General features: G+C 41.5%; 1 protein-coding gene across 3 annotated transcripts in view; it reads left to right on the top strand.

Annotated features, from left to right (window-relative positions):
• Positions 1–4,107: 4,107 nt before the first annotated feature.
• The window catches only part of CARS1 (cysteinyl-tRNA synthetase 1), a 47,331-nt gene continuing 31,149 nt past the window's right edge, over positions 4,108–20,289 (top strand). Inside the window, exons 1-2 of one of the 3 annotated variants that reach the window (XM_048485403.1) lie at positions 4,115–4,197; positions 16,359–16,604. In XM_048485403.1, coding sequence (XP_048341360.1) covers positions 4,185–4,197; positions 16,359–16,604 — 259 coding nt within the window. In that variant the 5' untranslated portion in view covers positions 4,115–4,184. Of the gene's footprint in view, positions 4,198–14,482; positions 14,557–16,358; positions 16,605–20,289 lie in introns of those variants that run through there. The other 2 variants (XM_048485402.1, XM_048485404.1) reach the window with 2 other exon arrangements.

The raw sequence follows: 20,289 nt of genomic DNA, 5'->3' as shown, positions 1-20,289 counted from the left end.
CTATATGTTTTTATCTTGTTTTCACTTCATTTTATTTCTGTTTATGTAATACCATTTCTTGCATAGTTAAACATATGTTTAATACTTACGACTTGTTTCAGATTTCATCTGTCCTAATCCTATTACACTGATTGTCAGATGTCTCCTTAGCGTGTAATACTGACTTAGTATTTTTATTATGAAGATATTCACCTTGCTTCTGATTAAGAAACGCAGACTACAAATAACAAATAAATATTCCTTAATTGGTTGGTTTGGTTTTTAAATGATCACTACCATATATCATGCAAGCTGATCCTTTGCAGGTTGTACAATGTTACAAAGGGTTTAGAAATCAGTGGGTTCAGTTGTACACTGTGGCTTTATTGTAAGATAACAACTGGTGAGTTTGCAGTGTTGCTATTGTGCTATAATATAACAAAATTATTTAATCATGCCACATTTTCTAATGTAAAATGAACTGACTAAAACCTGCTACATTCAAATCTTAATTTTTTAAAGGGAAATAAGATTAAAAACTTCAGAATTTGGTTATGGAAAACTGCATATGTTTGACTAGACTGTTTCTGGACAAAGGCTGTGGTTCATCCTTGATTTTGTTAGATTTTTCAGCAACCTTTGATACAGTTCACCATGCAGTTCTATTCCAATGGTGAGAAGTGGCAGTTATGTAATATTTAATTTCTATACCACCCTCCCCTGAAGGGCTCAGGGTGGTGCACAAGATAATAATACAGTACATATATAGTGGTCATGACATCGGCAACATCCGTAATAAACAACAATAAATAAATCATGGACAATATTTCAATATCAGCAATACTCAACATAATCCACATAACATATTATAACAACCCTCATAACAAAACATAATCAACATCATAGTTTCAATAATGCATTTCATTTACTCAAGGGGAATGCCTTGAAATTCCTTTAATGACAGTGTTCAGAGGATTGGTGATAAAAAAATATGGAGCCAGCAGCATATGAGCTGCCTTATGGAACTATCTGTAGTTGAGTTACTCCAATGGGTTTTAGTCTTTATGCAGGGGGGAGGGGCAGTTAAGTGGCACCAATATGCTGTATTTGATATAACATTTGGTTTATGTAAGAGTTTTGCCCAGTCTGAGAAGTGTGGTATTGAGCACAGTAAATCAATCTTGCCAAGATTGCAAAAAGTAAATTGCTAAAAGTAAAACTTATATTGAAGCAGATTCTGTGTACATTCTTGTTACAGTTGATAGAAGGATGGAAACGTAATATAAAGAAGACATTTTGTGAGTGCAACTGTGAGATGTTTGTCAGCTGCAGAAATGTCTGTCTCCATTTCAATCTATGTGAGAAAAGGAGGCAAAGAAATAGTGGCTTCTAAGAGAGGAGGAGGGGTCAGAGGGCAGCTCCCAGGTTTGGACAAAAAGATGAATATCCCATTCGAAAAATAGCACTTTTACACTTTGAGTGATTTGGTGCTCCACCCTCCAATGTCCAGGCATGCTATTTGCTCGCTCCAATATACTGATTGTATATTGTATATTGCTCCATATTTTCTTATTTAGACATCAAAACTGTGGTCTCTGTCCTGGGAATGCCTGACAGCTGTGGGTAGTGGGTAAACAAACTGAAGTTCAATCTAGATACAGAGGTGATATTGATCAGAAGGGTTGAGCTTCTCAGGATTAGTTTTATATCCTCCGGCATACGGTCGTTGGAAAGACCTTAAGCATAAGCATTTATTGTCATTGTGCACGCACTACTTGAAGTTACAGCAGCGTTCGCCGATGCACGCAGTTTCAGACTCATACCCCATGTCGCCGCTTCCTCCACGCGTCGCTATTGAGCCCCAAACACATCAGCGAAGTACGGGAGTTCAGCGTAAAGCGCAGCCACAGAGTAGAAGCTGTCCCTAAATCATACCTAGGTTTTATAGACCTGTAACTTCTGGCGGATAGTACCAGTTCAAAAAGAGAGTGTGCTGGATGAGGCGGATCTCTCAGAATATTTTGGGCTTTCTTTGGAAGCACCAGAATTATAGAGTTCTTCAAAAGGAGGGGAGAGAGCGCCGATAATCCTCTGTGCAGTAGTGATAAGCCCTTTGGAGCGTCTTCGCTTTCCGCCACTGTGCCACTGGAGAATACATACACAGGTACTATTGAGTTAAAGACCACTCTCTCTAGCTTTTTAGTAAAGGGACGCCAGGGGTTTTCCATTCAGTTATTGTTGTTTGTAACGATCTAAGACGGTGGCGGGCAGGAACCTTTTTGAGACCGAGTGCCCAAATTGCAACCCAAACCCCACTTATTTGCTTCGCCAAAGAAGTGCCAACCCGTAATTTAGCGCGCAAATGCTGAGGTTTTAGTTTAGAAAAAACCAGTTGGCTCCCTCTTCCTCCGCCCCACTCAAGAAGGGGCCAGCCTGCTGTTGCCTCCAGCAAGTCCCACGCGCACCGCTCTGTGCCTCTCAAGCATCTCTGCCTCCTTTGCCCCCCCCCCCCCCCGGCAGCAATCACCTGGAGCACAGGCACCAGGTCCGCTAGCCAAGTCTTCCCTGATCACCGCAAAGTGTGCACATCGTGCTCAGTGCCCCAGGCCAGCCTAGATATGTATGTGTGTGGGGTGTATGTGTGATTTTCCGCACCCACATAACAAACTCTGTGTGCGTGTGCCCACAGAGAGGGCTCCGAGTGCCACCTCTAACACCCGTGCCAAAGGTTCGCCATCACTGGTCTAAGATAGTACAGTCTTTGCTGGGCCTTCTTAACCACCGCGGCAGTCTGTACTCCCCAGGTCAAGTCCTCTTTAATCATAACGCCCAGAAATTTAAAACTAGCCACCCGCTCTACTTGATCTCCATTTATAGTCAAGGGCTGAATTCCTGAGCTATTCCTTCTATAGTCCACTATAAGCTCCTTTGTCTTGTTGGTATTAAGAACCAGGTTATTTTCCCTGCACCATGAGAGCAATCGGTTCACCTCACTCCGATAGGCAGACTCATCCTCTCCAGAGATGAGCTTACTCACTTCAGAAACTGGGAGTTATAGTGTGCCCTTCACTCTTCCTGAAGCTGTCAATGAAGTTTGCACTCAGAAGAGCTTTTAAAAAAAATTCTTATGAGGTTTGAAAAGTTGCCTCCCACTTGGGCTCAGTTGAGTTAGCGTAGCCATACTGATCCATGCAACAATAATGTCAAGGCTACTGTCATAGTGGATGGCTCATTATTATACAGTTGTTAGTGATCTGTCAAAAGTCCCTGAATAGAGGAAAAAACAATTTATAAATACAATCAATAAGTATTGCAACCTGGTATGATTTAAGCCATTTATGGCTTTCAGTTGTGTGCACTGGCTGGGATAAGTGGGAGTATGGACAAAGCCTCTGGGGAAGAATATTGAATTCCAAATTCTATCTCCATCCTATTGTAAGACAAACTCATGATATCAATACTTATGAATTACAGTGGTGCCTAGTTGGTCTCTGATCAACTTTATTTCACACACTTAGGCAACGGTACAAAAATACCAAATCAGTTCACTCCTTGTTTTTCAGTGGCTGCTTGAAGATTCTGTAATATAACGTCGTGCACCGGCTTCTGGAATACTGAGAGCTGAGAATCAGATCTTCATGGGCCAATGATCTGACTCGATAAAAGACAGTTTAATGTATCCCTTATCCCTTTTAGAAACAATCACATGTAATTTTACAATGAATCTGATTGCACTTATTAAATGCAATCCTTATTAAATGAGCTCTTCGGGGATAGAGCGGTCTATCAAATAAATAAATAAATAAATAAATAAATAAATAAATGTGGAAAGTCAAATACGTCCATCAACATTTACTGTGGACAGACTACTCTGAAGGGCAGTCAATAGAAAGCTACCAGTCCACCAGTTTCTGCATCTCTGCACACACTCACAATACACAAAGTTGTAGATTTCCGCCCAAATACGGCCAACGACGATATTAGTCTGCTTTCAGAAAAAAACCTCTTCTGATAAGTTGGGGATGGCTGGGTGGAACAGTCGTTCGGTTTGCAGGCCACGAATCTTTTTGTTGCCTGGCTACCCCGCGCATGGCGGAAGTGGCTGAGGCGGGGCGGGTCTTCCGGACACGCTGTGGTTGCATCAGACTGTGTGGTGCATCTGCATTTGTTAAGGGACGAAGGAGCGGAGGAAGACACGGTCAGGCATGGCAGCAGCTGGTGAGTTTCGGTTTCTGATTGTGAGGCGTTGCCGGCCCCTTGGAAAGACACCGGGGCTTGGCGAAGGGTAGGGACGCTGTTTGTTCTGTCAGGTGGGGGAGTGAGATTGTGATGTCACAGTGATTGTCTCCCAGCCAGGACCGTGAGATGGAATTCGGGACGCCAAACGCGTTACAATAGGGGACACCGCACTGTAGGCTAAAATCTCATAGTGATCTAGGGATCTGTTTTTTAGGTGGAGCTGTCACCTGGGTCTTATCATAGACCTTCGGGTAGCCCTGCGGTTTTGATGCCTGCTTTTTCTGATGGGACCCACAGTGGAGCCTGGTAAAGCTGGGAGACGTGTCTTTAGATCCCAGGAGAGCCATGCCATGCTCTCACTTTTAAGTTCTTTTTCCGATTGTTTGCAAATGGTCTGAGAGTTTACTTGAGGTGGGTGTTAGGAGCAGTAATTGTTTAGACCAAGCATTCCATCTAGTCTAGTATCCTGTTTCCATTTCCACACCAGATGGAGCGCCTCTGAAATGTCTAGCGGGGGTTGGATGTGTCTCTGTGTGACAGCAAAAGTCATTTTCCCCTCAGGACCATATGATTTTGAGGTATACTGCCCCTGAAGTCTCCATTTAGCTATCATTGAGAGTCAGATCCTTCCTGGTTTTCTCTAACCTTTTTAAAAATCTATCCAGTGGCCGTCATCACATCCTTTGGATTCCCTGTGTTGTGTGAGGCCAAGAGACATCTGATTCCATACCATTAATACTTCCTTAAAAACTTCTATCGTCTCCTTTTTAAAAATCTGAACACCCCCACCCTGTTTTAACTTACCTATTAGGAAAAGGCGAAACTATGCAACTTGTAGGCTTTGAAACAATGCTCATTTGCCTGATGAGCACAGTGAGAATTACTTCTGAGCAGATGTGGATGTTGGTACGTTTTTTTTGAGACAGAGCAACCAGCAACTACATATTTAACAGCATTTAATTATTGATTGTAATAATTAAAGGAGTAGTTATAAAATACAGCATCCATCAAATAGAAAATGCTGTGAAAAGGAGTCTGTAATTTTATGGCCATCTCAAATGACTAGTGATGAATTTGTGCCGAGTAGGTTGGAAGATAATCAACTAATTGTGTGACTGTCTTGTACCTAAACAGGTACTTAGCATTTACCAAACAAGGTCCTTAATGTGAGCTGAGTGGTGACATGGTAAATACGAATTAAACTGGCAGGGTCTTTTGCTGAAGCCACCTTATGACTTCTTTGAACATGCTACTTGTCGCCTGGATCTGATGACCTGAACAATACCAGACCACAAAATGGTCAGTTGGGATATCCATAAATTGCTGGTCATGTCTAACAACTGTCAGTGTTTGACTACATTAAGATTATGGGGTTTGGATGGAGTCCGTGCTGTTGTTACATTTTTAAATCATTGTTGTGGATGTCACATCAGAGCTTAATCAAAATTAGCCAATTATTGCCCCAGAGCATATGCGATATTACATTGTGGTCTGGTATTGTTCAGGTCATCAGATGCTCTGTTATAACCTAGGGTTATATTGAATGGAGATGTTTATTTCTCGAAGAGATGCCAAGAGAAGTTCTCAGTGTGTTTACTATATTTTGGGCTTTGCACAGGTCAGTTTACTTCATGTGATAGTAAGCCAAATCACCATGTTACAAAATAATCACTGTGACAGAGGTATGCAAAAGCATTGGGTCCATATTTTGTTTTGCTTTTAAAGTAGTACATAGGTTTGGAGAACATGCACAGCATTAGCTGTATTACAAATAGTAAAACTTTTCAAAGGTTTCTAAATGTACTTGTGGAATGTTGAAAAGCCTTTGTAGGCAATGGGAATTTGCAGGCTTCACATGTCCCACACTTATGGTTCCGTTTAATACTCAGGTTAAGAGGCTTGACCTGTTGAATATCAGAATGTATCAAATAGTTAGTGAGGCTTTTAATTATTCTAAAACCAATCACTGGAGGTTCACTGCTGCCTGAGATGTCATTAATTACTGCTGCCTGAGATGTCATTTAATTACTTTTAAAAAATTTGCTTCTTACTGGTGAGAAATCCAAACCCCATATAATATGTCATAATTTGGCCTTGTCAAAAGTTGGGTGTGGGTCGCACTGTATGCCCAGTTAAAAATACATTTTTGAACATTATTCTAGACTGAAGAATCATATTATGGGAGCCCATCATGAACCAGCCCATCATGAACCAGAAGATATGAATTTTATGGTTATTTCTGTTTTTAGACAGTAAATGTCTAAATACAACAAAATTAATGTTATGAAATGGCTCCAACAGCAGACTCCATCAGTCTTGGGCAATGTATTTCATTCTTGTGCCAAGGAATCTGAAAAGAACTCAGGGCCTATTTTACATTTTGACTGGAGGGTCGCTATGGTATAAATTAACAGACTTGAACTGCAGAAGCCTGAATTCAGATCCCCAATCTGCCATGAAAGCTTGCTAGATAAGGTTGGGCCAGTTACTTTTTTTGCTCAGCCTAATCGACCTGATGTTGTTTTGAGGATAAAATGAAGGAGAGGATAATCGTGTATACCAACCCCCACTGGAGGAAGGGTGGGGATACAAACACACTAACTAAATAGAATAAGTACATTTTGTGAAAATATTTGTTACCAGTGGTGGGATCCAAAAATTTTAATAACAGGTTTCGATGGTGGTGGGATTCAAACAGTGGCGCAGCCACACGCACGCACTTCCAGTCCCAATTGGGCAGGGAGGTTACTTCAGTAACCCCTTCTCGGCACTCAGAAAAAATTAGTAACCACTTCTAGAGAAGTGGTGAGAACTAGTTGGATCCCACCTCTGCTTGTTACTCTTTTTCCTCTTGCATCCCTCCGTCAGATTATCAGATTGAGCACACAAAGTGAGCACACAATTTTCTTAAGCCTAATTCTTGGCATTTCCCTTTAAATGGGTTGTTAACACGTACTTGGGTAGAACCAATAATTAAAAAAAAGGAAATGGCTTCCAGTTTGCATTCCAGAGCCTGTATGTTAAAGCTAGATGATGAACAGAGAGTTGCAAGCCTGGTGCTTTTAGTAGCCTCTGGCAGATGTCACTACAGAGTTCGTGTTGTGTCAAATACATTTATATCCCTTCCATTCTTTAAGGAGCTCAAGATGGCATATGTTAAATTATATCATATTTACAGCCCATCTAGAGGGCTGGATAAATCCCCCTCTGGAGGTGGCATGGGCCTACGCCAATGGAAATGCCCTCCCTGGGACACTCACCCCAGTGGAGGGGCAAACCCACTGGCACTAAGCTGCTGCGGTACCTGCAACGGCCTGCCGCTATGCCCGACCTCATGTCAGCATTCCCGTGCCACCCTCAGCTACATTGACATGGTAGGGGCAACCCAGGGGCAGGCCAGCGGGTGGAGCACACCTTAGTTGGCTTCCATTGCTCTCCCAGCCCCCTTTATGCTGGCAGGGACTGGCTCAGAGATATCACGTTGTCCATGGTGTATCTCTGCTACTTCCTATGGGGGATTCTCCAGAGTTTTGAGGTTTTTTTAGAAAATTAACTTTTGGGGCTTCTAGCTTCAGGAAACTTTGGAAAGTGTGAAGCAGCACTAAAGTAGCACTGCCCTCGCCCATGACCTGCTCCGGTTTGGGCTCTAGGTTGGACTAGGATGAAAAATTGTGACATGCCCACACAGTATTAATTTGATTGATTAGATTCATGCACTCGTCCAGAGTGGAGTTCTCTGAGAGGTTATCAATAAAACATAAAATTAGTGAAAGCATCAGTGTACATTAAAAGAAGAACAGTTCTGACTTGAATAAAAGCACTCTGAATTAAGGTTTTCATTTGCTACCTGAACTCCTGTAAGGAAGATGCCAGGTAAACTTCCTTCAGCAGGAAATGGGGCTCCCCCTGTGCATGAATCTGCTAAATTTTTGATGGTGGGTTACTCATAAAAGTTTCCCCATTCATGATCTCAGACCTAAGTAACCCAGCTTTTAAGAAAAAAATTGGTAGGAGGTTAAGAGCTTGTGTATCTAATCTGGAGGAACTGGGTTTGATTCCCAGCTCTGCCGCCTGAGCTGTGGAGGATTATCTGGGGAATTCAAATTAGCCTGTACACTCCCACACACGCCAGCTGGGTGACCTTGGACTAGTCACAGCTTCTCGGAGCTCTCTCCGCCCCACCTACCTCACAGGGTGTTTGTTGTGAGGGGGGAAGGGCAAGGAGATTGTAAGCCCCTTTGAGTCTCCTACAGGAGAGAAAGGGGGGATATAAATCCAAACTCTTCTTCTTCTTTTATAAAGAAATTAAAGGCATTGCTCTAAGTTGCAGGTGTATTTCTGTCCACATGAAACTATATCCATGCTCAGGGTCTTCTCTTCTAGTACAGCATCTATGATCAGCACATAAGAAGACTAAAAAAGATAAGTTTTCTGACTTATTTCTTTGAAGAGTGTTCCGGTAATTAGAAAAAGATTTCTGTATTCTTTCAGATAGTACAATGGGTCATGTGCATTTTCTTGGACTTGTCTACCACTCTGGCTGGCTAAAAGTATCTATTAGTGTTGGTACCCTCTTTCAAGATAGAAGAGCTTCAACTATAAATAAGCTAACCCCAGAAGTGTAACTTAAATACACTTATTTTGGACTGCCTGGATCTTTCCAGCTTGAAATTTTAGAGGATATAATTGTCAGGGTTGTGTCTTATATGCTTTTAATATATGTAACCATTGCTGTCTGAACCTTATTCACTATATTCTGTCTTGACTTGAGTTCATGGCTTCCTTGCCGCTTCTAGACAACTAGGCCTCCCCTGACATGTTGGCAACATGGGAAAGAATAATTGTTTTTATCTAGTCTCTGTACTGGCAGCCAGGTGACTCCATATTGTTATCTGCTACTGATAGAATAACCTTGGTGCTGGGTACAACTGAAAGTAACTACTGCTGGATGTTCTGCTCTGAGAAAATGGGAGGGGGATTATGTGGGGATAAATGAGTGTCTATTTATTTATTTATTCAACTTCCTATACCACCCACCCCCGGAGGGCTCTTCAGAACTGGCTTTGAACCTGTATGCCCAATCTGTGTATCCATAATAAAGGCTACTGAGCAATATACCAGAGTCTGATTATTAGAACAGGATTCAGGGATCAAACAATAATTTAGCAGATGTGTTAGTTTTTTGTTTGCCAAACAAATATCAAAATTCAATTTGATAAGGAGGGATAGTATTTTGTGATTGAACAAAAACAATGAATTCTGGACTAACATGTTAGGTGAGGTATCTGATTGGATTGTGCAACACTTTTTTGTAATTGAAATGCTTGCAGTAGGCTGTGGTTCTACATGCAGCAGAGATGTGTGTTTGATTAATATTTCTCTTTGCAATTAAAAAAAAGCTGGGAGAGGCATTCATGGACTTCCTGTATATAGCTAGGTTCTAGAACTACTAATTCGAAGATTCCTGCCATGATTCAAGCTTGTTCAAATAGAGCGAGTGCTGGTGTAAGGGCCTCTCCTGTGTGTTCAGTTTGCAGTTTACTACTTTAGTGCGTTTTTCACTTTCTGTGTTCAGTCTGCAAAGCCCGGGTTGTAGATAAATTTTTGGTGCAGCAGCAAAGCATTGTTCTAACCTATTGTCTCACCTGGTGTTCAGAGTACGATAGCTGAGCATGCCCCCTGATCATAAGGACTGTTTTACCTAGACTGAGGCTACTGTGTGGTAGTGACGGTTGCACTAGAGTGCTTCATCGGCTTGTTGTCTGATGGAGGGAGAAATTGCAGTTCTACAATGGCTATATTTAAGATTAAATTGCAAAACAGCAGTGTATTTTAAAAGCATTGTTTGTGCCTCTGTTCAGTACTTCATAATAACATTCTCAGATTTGGTTATTAAAAGAAAGGGAATCATGCTTTTAGCATGTGTACCTCTCATGCAATAACACCTGTCGATATTTATAACCATAATCACTTGCAGCCCTAACCATATACACCCCAAATTAATCAGTGAGCAGCCTCAGTATGTGTCTAAACCAGTGGTGGCGAACCTTTTGCACTCCAGATGTTATGGACTACAATTCCCATCAGCCCCTGCCACCATGGCCAATTGGCCATCCGCAAGGGCTGATGGGAATTGTAGTCCATAACATCTGGAGTGCAAAAGGTTCGCCACCACAGGTCTAAACCAATGAGCTGGCTATAAGTCCCGGTGTTCTTTAGCAAGGATCATGTGCAGTCAGAAACATAACAGTGGAGATGCCCCCTTCTTAATTGATTCCCTGCCACTGTCAAGTGCTCTCATTAGACATTTTTGCAATGTGAATGCTGAGGAACAATTCAACTTCTCCCCAACTACAGCATCCATACTATTTTGAGTCCTTTGATTCAGGTGGGTAAGCGTGTTGGTTTGAAGCAGCAGAAAAACAGTTTGAGTCAAGTGTCTCCTTTAAGACCAACCAAGTTTTATTCTTGGTATCAGCTTTCATGTACGTCTGAAGAAGCCTGCATGCATACAAATGGTCTTAAAGGTGCCACACTTTTTTCATTTTGTGACCTTTATTGTTTGTTTGTTTGTTTAATTTGGTATACCACCCACCCCTGAAGGCCTCTGGGCAGTGTACAAATAAAAATCAAACAAATAATCAATACAGGATAAAACCAATACACAATACGACACAATAAAATTAAATACATTTTAAAATTTCCAGGATCCATCCACATCATAAAAATCCCACTTTAGGTGGCGCCCGATAACTTCTATCCCCCCCCCCCCAGGTTTAAATTTATCTTTGTAGAGGTATCATATTCCTACTGTCTAATACTAGCATCACATTTCTATGTTTGTATTTTTTAAAGGTGCAAATGACAACAAGGTTATTCTCTTCCTTGCTGTGACTGTAGTGCCATGTCAGAGTTTATAAACTGCTTCTTCTGTTCATGGGTCCACACTTGGGGTAACTGGCAAAATTCGGGGGGGGGGGATGGATATATTTTTGCAATACAAATTTGAAATTTGATGGAATTCTTTTAAAGACAATGTTTTACTCACTCAGTGTGTCTTGAAAATAAATCCTAAGCATTTCTTGAGTTTCCTACAGATATATTAAAACATATTTTCAATTATATGTTTATTGTTTAAATGTAAATAATTTTGGCAACAGTTAATATGCTGTGATGTATGATGAAATGTCATTGAATAGGTCAATGTGATAGTGTTTTATTCTGTATTCTAATATACTGCTCTCACTGTTGAGATTGCTTTGTCCATATAACACCTCTTTGTCACCTTTTTTTCTGTTTTCATGTGCTGAGATAGCATTGGGTGCAGCAGTTTGGATCGTTCACTGTTGTTGAATCTGTTGTAGAAAACTAAAGCAGTTACAGTACAATTCTGTGCAGTTATTCCAGTTTAAACCCAAACCCATTGATTCAAATGGAATTAGATTGGAGCGACTCTGTTTAGGATTACATTGTTATGCTTTTAAATTCCATATACATTCTATATGAACAGTTTTACACTACCTACGTAACTATGTGTTTCACATTAAATCAGCAAAATAAGTTTAGACTTGGTAAGAAAGTATTGCATATTTAATTTTTTTCTGTAACAATTTGTTTCGTTCTCCCAAAAAAAGTGGTTTTCCATGCCTGTGAAATTTTTGCAAGTTTGTATACATCTAGCCAGATTTTACTGACAAAAGAAGTGAACATTTGGTATTCCCCACTCTCAGGCTGATTCCGCATGGACCAAAAACAGCAGTGTGAAAACGGTGTGAAATGATGTAAAAGGGTTTAAAATGGTGTAAAAGGGTTTATACTGTTTTCACACCGTTTTCACACCACTGTTTTTGGCCCATGCAGAATCAGACAGAAGAGAGGTGTCATTTGAAGTGCCTAACCACTGGATGCCTTCACCTGATCCATCTCCTAAAGATGGATTATTGGCATTGCAAATCCTGTTTGTTGAATTAGGTTACAAATGCTAAGCTGCAGTTGGGCCATGCTTTGACTCACTATGGCCCCTTCCACACATGCATAGTAATGCACTTTTAATCCACTTTCACAGTTGTTTGCAAGTGGATTTTGCTATTCTGCACAGCTGCAAAGTGCATTGAAAGTGGATTGAAAGTGCATTGTTATGTATGTGCGCAAGGAGGCCATGTGGAAAGGCTCAAATAAGAGGTGGTGTGAGGGCCTGTGATGTATTCACTTTGGCCAGTGCTTGGATAGGTCGTCTCTTGGAAACAATGTCTTCTTGAGTTCCATGGAAGAAAGGCGCAATATAAACATAAAAATATATGTTAATGTTTAGGTAGGCACACGTTTTCTTTTTAGCAAGCACAAATAAGGAATTGCACTTGATTTTTTTTCTTGCTATGCACAAGATTTCAGCACCTCTTCATGGTCTACAAGTATTGGCTTAGCCCTAAGGCGCATCAGACCAAAAATATTGCCTCCATAACCCACTTTTGCTTCTTTCCTTATTGATAGTGAAAGCTGAATTGAAAGTGAGTGGCTGTTCATGGAGGAGGGAGTCTCTGTGCCCTCAACAGACTATCAGTGAGGATTTTGGAACATGTAGTTCGTCATTCACTGAAGAGAGAAGCTGCACCAGCTGAAGCTCCCTTTTTGAATGGCTGTTATATCACCCTAGATAGAGAAAGCATAGAGACAAGGTAACATTAATTGTGGGCCTTGTGTTGTAGGTCATGGTTAACTGAATCCCAGGCGCTGAAAGATTTTTAGGTAATTGCACTAGGTTCCCTTCCTCTCTACACGCCCTCCTTGAATTCTTTCCATTCTTGCGGCATTAAATTTGCACTTGATGACTAAAGAGGTAAGGTGCTGGATTCTGATGCAAACACACAGCTTTTATTCAGGAGCATTGTGTTTTCTTCAAATATTTGTCAAAGGCAGCATGGAGGCAAAAATGATAGTAGCTAAATACTTGGGCAGTGATGCCTAGATGAAACAAATGTATGTGCTACAAATATTGCATCCGAACTTAGAATTTTAAATAGACTGATTGGGAGGCTGTTATAAGTAGGTTTCTCAATGTTGAGTTCATTTTATGAGATGAACACTAGTTTGCACCTAGCAATCCACAAAATCCTCTTCCACAGCCTTCTATATCATCTATACTGCTTTTTTTTTCATTTGTTATCTATCACTAACTTTGTACCGGTGCTGCGTTTTTTTTAAGAACTTGACTTACCTGTGTTTACATTTCCATTCTTATCCCCTCATTTTCAACAAATCCAGTTAATGCAGCCTCCCTTAATTAGCATGATATCTATTCTTAAATTCAAGAGCAGGGTTTGGCTCCTTTGCAGTTTGTTGTTAGGGTTGAAATACCTAAGATGATTTTCTGAGTGTCATGTCTGAATTACCCCAGACCAGTGGTTCTCAACCTGGGTGTCGGGGTCGAACGACCCTTCCACAGGGATCGCCTAAGACTCTCTGCATCAGTGTTCTTCATCTGTAAAATGGATAAATGTTAGGGTTGGGGGTCACCACAACATGAGGAAATGTATTAAAGGGTCAAGGCATTAGGAAGGTTGAGAACCACTGCCCCAAACCAATTGTGGGGATATTTGGGTTGGAGGAATTCAGACATGACACTCAGAAAATCCCCCAACCCAGCTTACACAAAACCAGCCCTATATTATACTGCTGGGAGCTCAGCTCCCAAGTGTATGAGCTCCAATTAGTACTGAAATCACAATACTTAAGAAGAAGAGGTTTCAACCTTCCTCCTATTTTCTCATCCCAAAACAGCTCTGGGGTTGCTATTTCCCCCACTGGGGTTGGGGAGCTGTGGGTCCAGCAACATGATGTGCAGGTGATGATATCATCATCAGGTTAGGGAACCCAGACCCAAGTCTTAAGAAATAATCTCATATTGTTCAGCTCTGAGCCTTACACAGGCCAAAGGACCTGTACCTCATGGCACACACAACAAAACAGCAGCTCATCAGACCATTTTGTCTGCTGTTGAAGGTCCTTAGTGTCCTAGGTGGCTGACTTTGACCCCCACTTTCAATTGAGAGAGAAATGAAAAGTCTAGAATAAACTTTCATTTCTGTTTAAACAATGTAAACATAAAATGGGTATGTAAATTGATATTTTAAAACTTTTTCATTAGTTCAGACATAGTATTTGAGTTGCAACCCTTTTGCTTTATTCCATCAGTTTGTGTAAATAAGTACATCATTACATTATGTGCTTTTGCTTTCACAAAACAGGTAATAAGTTCCCAAGTTTTTTTGAGACAAAGTTTTGAAGCTGTTTTGAGTTCTGTTAACATGGTGGCCAATTCAACAAGTATCTGTGCAGCTGGTAAGAAAACCATTTTTAGTACTTATAATATCTGCTGACTCCCTCATTAACAATCCCAAGCCTACTTCAGCTTTCTCTTTCATTGAATAGATTAGAAATTTGCATAGCAAAGATTCTGAATAGGTCAACTCAAAGTTTGCAATCCTTCTTTTAATTAGGATGTTGTGGGTTTTCTGGGTTGTGTGGCCATGTTCCAGTAGTATTTTCTGCTGATGTTTCACCTGCATCTGTGGCTGACTTCGATGCCAGCCACAGATGCAGGCGAAATGTCAGGAGAAAATACTACTGGAACATGGCCATACAATCTGGAAAACCACAACATCCTACTGATTCTGGCTGTGGTAGCCTTTGACAATACCTTCTTTTAATGTCCATCGTCACTCCAGGATGTAGAACATAGTTACATGCCTGTATCTTCCTGATACTGAACCAGACCACAGGTCCATCAAGGTCAGTATTGTCAATTCAGTCTCAGGCAGAGGTCTTTCACATCATGTAATGCCTGGTCCTTTTAGACTGGAGATGCTGAGGCTTGAACTTGGGACCTTCTGCATGCAAATACAGCAAATACACAGCCCTCAGCAATGGCCCCTCCCACCACCAGCACCACCCACTTAAAGAAATTTTGGATGAAGTGGAAAAGGCAAAACTAGAAATTTTAGGTAGGAAAGTGCTGTTAAAGTCATAGCAAGATTTTGATCAGGCAAGAATGATTGGGAAACAATACAAATGCTTCCTCAAGAGGTCAAGAAGATTGGCTTGTAATTTCTCAGTCTATCTGAACTTCTTCCCTCTGCTCCTCCAAATGAAGCTTCCAGTTCCCTGTTGTGAGAGGACAACCCCTTCCCCCACCTCAAACTTGCCAACTCTGCCTAAGGAAGAGCATCTCACCGTGGGGTGGGCTTTTTGGTGCTCCAGATGAGTCTGTGCTTTAGGAGGCTTAATATGGTTGGGTGACCCTGCTTGGCTTTCAGGCTCTGACCAAGTATCTGAGACAGGCTCCTAAAGCTGATGGCAGAACCCCTGAGTATAGAGGCATCTGAGCACGCCTTATGCCTACTATTGTGTTCTCAATCTGCCCAGACACTACCTGATCCTGAGTTGAGCCCCTGAGGCACTGGCTCTGTTGCTGGGGCTTGGCTTCCTCCCAGTGAGTCTGGCCAAGTACAATTCTTAGGTCTCCTCCCCTCCCACATTTGTTGGCAAGCCAAAAACTGAGTGAGTGAGTGAGAGAGAGAGAGAGAGAGAGAGAGAGAGAGAGAGAGAGAGAGGTTTAAAGTGTTGCCTACTTTTTGACAACATTCAGTTTTCAATTCATAGAATAATGATGTGTGTTTGTTTAAGGGTTAAATCTAAGATTTCTCATAACGTTGCAGAGAAAAAATGTGCCTGGCAAATTATTTTGAATGTCGTATTATGGCAAATTATTATGAATGGCTATGGCTTGCATTTATGCTCCAGCCTGTTAAATAAGGCTAACAAACAAGAGCTTTGACTACCTCACCTGTCTATCTGCATGTCTAGTCATCTGTAATCTGGAAATTTTCTTGGCTGGTCACCTGGAGGCAGTTCATCCACCACAGGTGACTGAAGTTTAATTTAACAAAAAAAAAATCCGTTTTGGCTTATTCTTGTGTTTGTTGCTTTTCAACTTGTTTTGGATGCTGGTTAGTGCTGTGTGGCCTAGCTGCTGCCATTGCATAGAGCTCATAAGGTCTTAATCTAGACTAAGGGATTCTTTGCTTCTGGCTGTTTTTGAGCTAGGAGACCTTACCACTTGTCATCTGCCTCTGTCTTTGCAGCTTCTGACTACAGTTGTATTCTGAGCATTAGTGAAGAGGAAGCCAGGTGGAAGGCTCTGAATGAGTACCTCAGCACTCGTAGTTATGTCCAGGGGTTCACATTTTCCCAGGCAGATGTGGAAGTTTTCAGACAGCTTCTGAGCCCACCTGGGGACCCGCACTTCCATGTGATTCGTTGGTACAGGCACATAGAAGCAATCTATGGTGGCAGCAGAGAAAAGCATGACTCCTGTCAACTCCAAACAAGTGAGTAATGGCAGGGGCTAGTGGGCAGGGAGTCAATTACATGTTTTATTTCTACATTTGATTATTCTTAAATACCTGATCAGAAGTTACTTTGCCTCTGAGTCCTGACACTGGCTAGCCAAAGGTTTTGAGGGACTCCCTTCCTTCTGATACTGAAAAATAAGGATATAATGTCAAAACAAAACAAAAAAGCGTCAGAAGCTGTATGGTTGCTGTCTTTAGCTGTCCCTTCCTGCTTGTCACATCCACAGTTTATTCCTATATGGAGAGACTCCGGTCTAAGCCCATTGAAATCACTGGGCTTTGGAGTCACTATGCCAAGGACTTCACTGTTGTAGAACACTGACTCCTTAAGGCTGAATAAAGAGGAAACGGAAAGGGTGGGGGAGAGCTCTGCACACACATGTGGTGCTTTCGGCAGGTCACCTCCAGGACATTTAATGTAATAAGAGGAGGAGGTGTACATGGTAAGAGGTGCCTGGATATGTAACTTCCTCTTCCACGGCTAAACTCAAATTTTCTTTTGTAATTATTAGTGACATGTAGAGTGTAAGTGAATAATAGATTTAAGCCAAAGAGAATGAAGAAATAGTAATCTTGAACTTTAGCAAGACATAATGTGAGCTAGTATACTTCCCATTTCAACATTTGACTAATTCTGCCATTTTCTTATGGATGAGACTTTAGCGAAGCAGGCTTTTCTGTTAAGATGCTGGGTTTTGAACTCTCTTTAGGAGGTGGTTCATCAGTTACACTCCACAAAATGTGTTCTGCAGGCCCTCCCTCCCTCCTTCCCTCCCGGTAGTCTTATAGCCAGAAGTAAATAAGAAAGAAACTGAGGGGAGAAGAGTCTTTATTACACATAGTGTAAATTTCCTCAGGACTGACAAGCAAGAATGACTCCATGTAGTGACTCCAGGGAGTGTCACTGCGTTCATGTTTGGTTGACTGCAGGTGTGCCCTCCCACACCCTACATCTGTCCTACATTTTCAGTGCTTAAACCCCTAATATAGAATGGGGTGGACAAAGTCTACTTACAAAACATTATGTTCCATGGTAAGAGACTATGGTGGTCAGCTTTCTAAGAATGTAACCGAGTGATGACATTTTCTCTGAGGATACAAGAGGAAGAGCTGGGAAAACATTAGATTTCTAGTTTCAGATTTCTTCTGAAAATGCTTTTCAGGAATTATGCATTCATTTTGCCCCGACTGAGCAAGATTCTTGTTTGATTAGAGTGTGTGCTCAACGCTGGTGAGGACAGCCTGAAATAGTTCCAATTCTTTTAGATTTTTTTACTGTATTCCAACGATGTGCATGTGAGACAAGATGCAGAATTTGAAATGACGACAACAGTGTTTATTTACAAAGTCCAGATTTTTTTTGTATTCTGTGTACCTGCCGGGCTCCAAAGAACCATGCCACTAGCTCTGTGCACCCAAGGAGCTTTGGGGGTTTGTGTTGCTCCTGCTGCAGCCCTTGTGTCACGTGGCAAAACTGCCTTTGAAATAGGAAAGGTTCTACTGCTCAAAGGGAAATGCTAAAAATTCTACTGGTCATTCTGAAGATCAGGAGTGTGCATAAAAGTAATTCTTTGGATCCTAGCCAGTGTTCCCTGCAATTTCCTCAGTATTTCTAACAATCTGTCTTCCTGTTTATCTCTGCTTTTCTCACTGAGGTAAATTACACAATTTTAACATCCACCCCACCCCAAAATTCAATCACTGGCTTTTTGTTGGTTCACATCACAAGCTTGTTTTGAATAATTCCTGATTAAATCTGCTGTATGGTTTTATGACATTAATGTTCTGTTAACAGTGAAAGAATATAGAACAAAAAAACTCTAGATGTAGAATAATGAGAGAAACCTATGGTTAGTGGAAATATCATTATCCTTTCCAAGTATTCTTCTTTTTCATCCAGTTAGTTGGATGCAGCAATAACTTTAGATAGGAAGCACTGTCCTTATATACTCTTCTGGGCACCTGTGGAGGTTATGCACATATGAGCTTCAATTGACAAGGGCCTCTGAGTGATCAAATGAAATGCACATGCAGAATGGACTCCTCTACTTAAGTGAATGGGAAAGACTTTTTAGATGGAACCAAGAAGGACTTGAGAGAGGCATCTCATCTTGCCTCCACTATTTCACCTTTTCCTTTCCTGAAAGCTCCCATCGCCTGTCCCCTTTTTTTCTGCTTTCTTCTTCTCTTCCCACCCAAACGACCAACTTACACCAACCACCATCTATCTGCCCCTTTGCCTTTAGGTTTCCCACTTTTAAATGTACCAACTAAGCAGCTCATAGATTAATGTATTGTCGAAGGGTTTCACGGCCGGAATCACTAAGGTGCTGTGTTGTTTCCAGGCTGTATGGTCGTGTTCTAGCAGCAGGAGAGAATGCTGCTAGAACACGGCCATACAGCCCGGAAACAACACAGCACCCCAGCTCATAGATTTCCCACATAAATTGGGGCCCATTGGTTATATCTGATATCTAGGATTAGCATCAAGATTTTGACATGGTGGGACCTGGCAGATCATCTATTGCTGAATAAAATACATTTGGCACATCTACCCCCATGATGCATAGGGGATTGTGCCCAAACCTCCTGCAGTCTTTCGTTTCATGTTCAGGGAGGCATCTGTAGGAAATAGGGTACAACTGTAGTACATTCTCCATTTATTGGAACATGAAGGGACATGGTCTGGTCCTCCATGGACTTACTAAAAGGAGGGGGCGGGGGTTGACAGAAGGAGCTGGATTGCAGAATTGTTGCCTCTGCACTTAAGGACATCTTAACAGGTAGTTTTATTAATTGTCTTCTTAGAGTCTTGCAGCCTTGCAGACATTCTTGTTGGCTCTCCTGTCAAAGATTAAATTCCATCTCACTTCATTTAAGTATTCTATTCTGAATTTTAAAAATCCAGTGGCACATTAAAGACTAGCAACATTCCCTGAAATATGAACTTTTGAATATTCTGATGTTTGGCTAACAAGAAATGTTTTCTACATGGGGTTCAGAGGACAGCAATGCTGTGTTACGTTGAAGTGTGAAGTTTCATAGGCAGTGCCTGTCCCATTTTTGTGGGTGTGCATGAATGTAATGGCAGCAGATCTCTCTGTTCAAATGTGGGTCTGCCTTAGTCATATATGAGGCATGGAAGGGACCTTTTTGACTTCAAGAGCAATAGAGGCATGAGGGTGAAGGGCTCTCCCTGCCCTCCCCAGCCAATTACCTCTCTGAAGACTGATTCCCCTCAGCCCGGCTTCAGTGTTAAAACTGAGCTGTGTGACAGGTGTACAGGTGATGGAGTAAGCTGTGTAGATGAGGGCAGCCAATATAATTAAAGGATGGAGAACCTTTCCTGTGAGGAAAAGCTAAACAGTCTGGAACTTTTCTATTTAGAAAACTATAACAGCTAATGAGGGAGCACCTGGTAGAGGTTTAAAATTATGCCTGGGTAGAGAGTGGATGGAGAGAGCTTCTCCCCCTCCCATAACACTAGTACTTGGCATCAATGAAGTGATGGGTGATTGATTCAGTATGGACAAAAGGAAGTACTGTTTTATTGAACACCTTGACATGGACGGCCCAAATTAGGCTAATCTTGTCAGACCTCAGAAGGCCAGTAGGCCCTGCTTAGTATTTGTATGGGAGACCAGTAAGGAATTTTATTTTT

The sequence above is a fragment of the Sphaerodactylus townsendi genome, linkage group LG02 (assembly GCF_021028975.2).
Source record: "Sphaerodactylus townsendi isolate TG3544 linkage group LG02, MPM_Stown_v2.3, whole genome shotgun sequence".
Lineage (NCBI taxonomy): Eukaryota > Metazoa > Chordata > Lepidosauria > Squamata > Sphaerodactylidae > Sphaerodactylus > Sphaerodactylus townsendi.
The sequence above is the reverse complement of the archived record's forward strand: the minus strand, read 5'-3'. Positions and strand labels throughout refer to the sequence as shown.